Source organism: Vombatus ursinus, unplaced genomic scaffold, assembly GCF_900497805.2.
Source record: "Vombatus ursinus unplaced genomic scaffold, bare-nosed wombat genome assembly UNPS02014906.1, whole genome shotgun sequence".
Classification (NCBI taxonomy): Eukaryota; Metazoa; Chordata; class Mammalia; order Diprotodontia; family Vombatidae; genus Vombatus; species Vombatus ursinus.
Genome location: NW_020954684.1, coordinates 669,037 through 671,603, shown reverse-complemented (window position 1 = coordinate 671,603; position 2,567 = coordinate 669,037). Strand labels below are relative to the sequence as shown.

The 2,567-nt window shown below is 43.6% G+C and overlaps 1 protein-coding gene across 1 annotated transcript in view; it reads left to right on the top strand.

Annotated features, from left to right (window-relative positions):
* C1R (complement C1r) overlaps nt 1-2,567 on the top strand; it is a 13,810-nt gene that overhangs the window by 3,452 nt on the left and 7,791 nt on the right. Inside the window, 4 exon segments of the mRNA XM_027843295.1 lie at nt 76-228; nt 331-527; nt 810-957; nt 1,110-1,231. Coding sequence (XP_027699096.1) covers nt 76-228; nt 331-527; nt 810-957; nt 1,110-1,231 — 620 coding nt within the window.

Below are 2,567 nucleotides of genomic sequence, written 5' to 3'. Positions count from 1 at the left end.
ATTCTTTTAGAAAGATTCTTCCTTCAGTCCCACAACAAGAGCATTCAAACCTTTCCTTGCTGATATACCTTCCAGATATGGATGAATGCACAGTCCAGGACAACTCCATTGGGGAGAACTCAAAGTCAGGGCTTCCGTGTGAACACTTTTGCCACAACTCTATAGGCAGTTACTTCTGCTCCTGCCGAGCTGGTTATGAGCTCCAGGCTGATGGACACTCTTGCCGTGGTAAGAACCAGGTGGTGGGAAGCAGGTAATCTTCTAGATTATGGTGGGGCCGGAATAGGCAAAGAGCCTCTTTGTGACCTCTGTCTGGCCTTATAACTGCAGCGGAGTGCAGCAATGAGCTATTCACAGAGGCATCGGGGTACATCTCCAGCCTCGAGTACCCCAAGGCCTACCCCCCTGACATGCGCTGCAACTACAGCATTCGTGTGGATCGGGGCCTAACCATCAACCTCGAGTTCTTAGAGCCTTTTGAAATTGATGACCATCAGCAAGTTCATTGCCCCTATGACCAGCTCCAGGTACACCGTCTTCTCTGTTTCTTCCATATTTTCTCTCTGTTACATGGTGGGTACAGGATGAGAGAACATCCCCCAGCCAAATTCTGAATGTCAGATCACACTGACTCTTCTTCCCAATAAAAACAGAAAAAAAAGATCCTAACGATAAGTGACCCTACCCGTACACCAGTCAAACATATCTACTCAATCTCAGGTGGCTCATCATTGCAAGTGCATGCATATTCACAATAATAAGTTGGAACATTGACCCTTCTATTCTTCTCCCCTCTTACACACCGCCAGATCTATGCCAGAGGGAAGCCACTTGGAGAGTACTGTGGAATGAGGAACCCTGGCATCATCAACACCAGCAGCAATGCTGTGGATGTGCTGTTCTTTACAGATGAGTCAGGAGACAGCCGTGGCTGGAAGATCCACTATACCACGGAAGGTAAAGAGCGCCACACCCTCCACACTCCATCCCACCATCCAACCCCAGCATGGCTTCTCCAGGCATTTGCAAGGATAGAATCTGGAAGGAAGAGAAAAAGTGAAAAGTGGATAGCCCTGAGATTCACACTCATCTCCTGTATTTCTCAACAGTTATCAAGTGCCCCCAGCCTAAGGCCCTGGACGAGCTCACTATTATCAATAACCCGCAGCAACACTACCAGTTCCGTGATTACCTCATTGTTACCTGCAAGTCTGGCTACCAGCTCACAGAGGTGAGAGCCCAGGGCAGGAGAGAAAGCCTGATGAGTCATCAGGATGACTTCATTAGGATAAAATCCCTTTCAGGCAAAACCTTACTTCAAGGGGAGATTGATGGAAAGGGGTCACCTCAACTCCAGTGTCTGCTTCTCCGGAAAAAGAATGATTTGGTCAACTAATCCAGGGATAATCAAGTTATCCCCAAGTTAACCCCAAGTTTTGGGGACTGATTAATACTAATCAAACTCATGAGAGACCTATTAACAATCAGAATGCTAAGGAAGGGAAGAGGTATTAATAGATGCACAGTGCATCATAGCAAATTAATTTTTTTATTTTTTTAATTAATTTAAGCAAATTAATTTTTAAAAATAAACTAAAAATAGCAAATTAATAGAAATAGTGTCCCGAAGGAGAAAGTTGAGAGTCCTCCTCCACTCTTCCCTAGTCAGACCAGTTCTGGGCACCATATCTTGGAAAAAATAAAGACAGAAGTGAGTACAGAGGTAGGCAACCAAGATGGCAAGAGGACTAGATACTATGTCCAATAAGAATCAGTTCATGGAACTTAATATATTTAGCCTAGAGAAGACTCATAGCAGAAAGGGAATAAATATTTTTTTTTGTTTTTCTATTTTTGTTTTTTTTAGGCAATTGGGGTTAAGTGACTTGCCCAGGGTAACACAGCTAGTAAGTGTTAAGTGTTTGGTCTGAGGCCAGATTTGAACTCAGGTCCTCCTGACTTCAGGGCCGGTGCTCTATCCACTGCACCACCTAGCTGCCCCATAAATATTTTTATAATAATAATAATAGCTAACATTTATATAGCAATCACTATGTGCCAAGCACCATACTAAGTGCTTTACAATTATTATTTCATTTGTTCCTCACTATAACCCTGCAAAAATAGGCACTGTTATTAGCTCTATTTTATAGTTGAGGAAACTGAGGCAAAGTGACTTGCCCAGGGTCACAAAGACAATGTCTGAAGCTGGATTTGAACTCACAGTTTGCTGTCTCCAGGCCTGGTACTCTAACCACTGCACCAGCTAGAGGCTACATGACTTAAGGAGTCATTGTCTTTAAGTATTTGAAGGGCTATTATATAGACTTAGACTTGTTTCGCTTCACCCCAGAGGGCAGAACTAGGATCAGAGGGTAGAAGCTACAGGGAGGCAGATTTGGGCTTAGTTTAAAGAGAAACTTCGTAACAATTAGAATTGTCTGGAAATGACTATGGGGCTTTTGAGATTCCTGTTAGAGGCTGGCATTCTACCATTCATCAATGATCTACAAAGGTTTCCTGGCCTACTACCAAGCTATAGGTGAGTATGCCACCACTGGACTTTA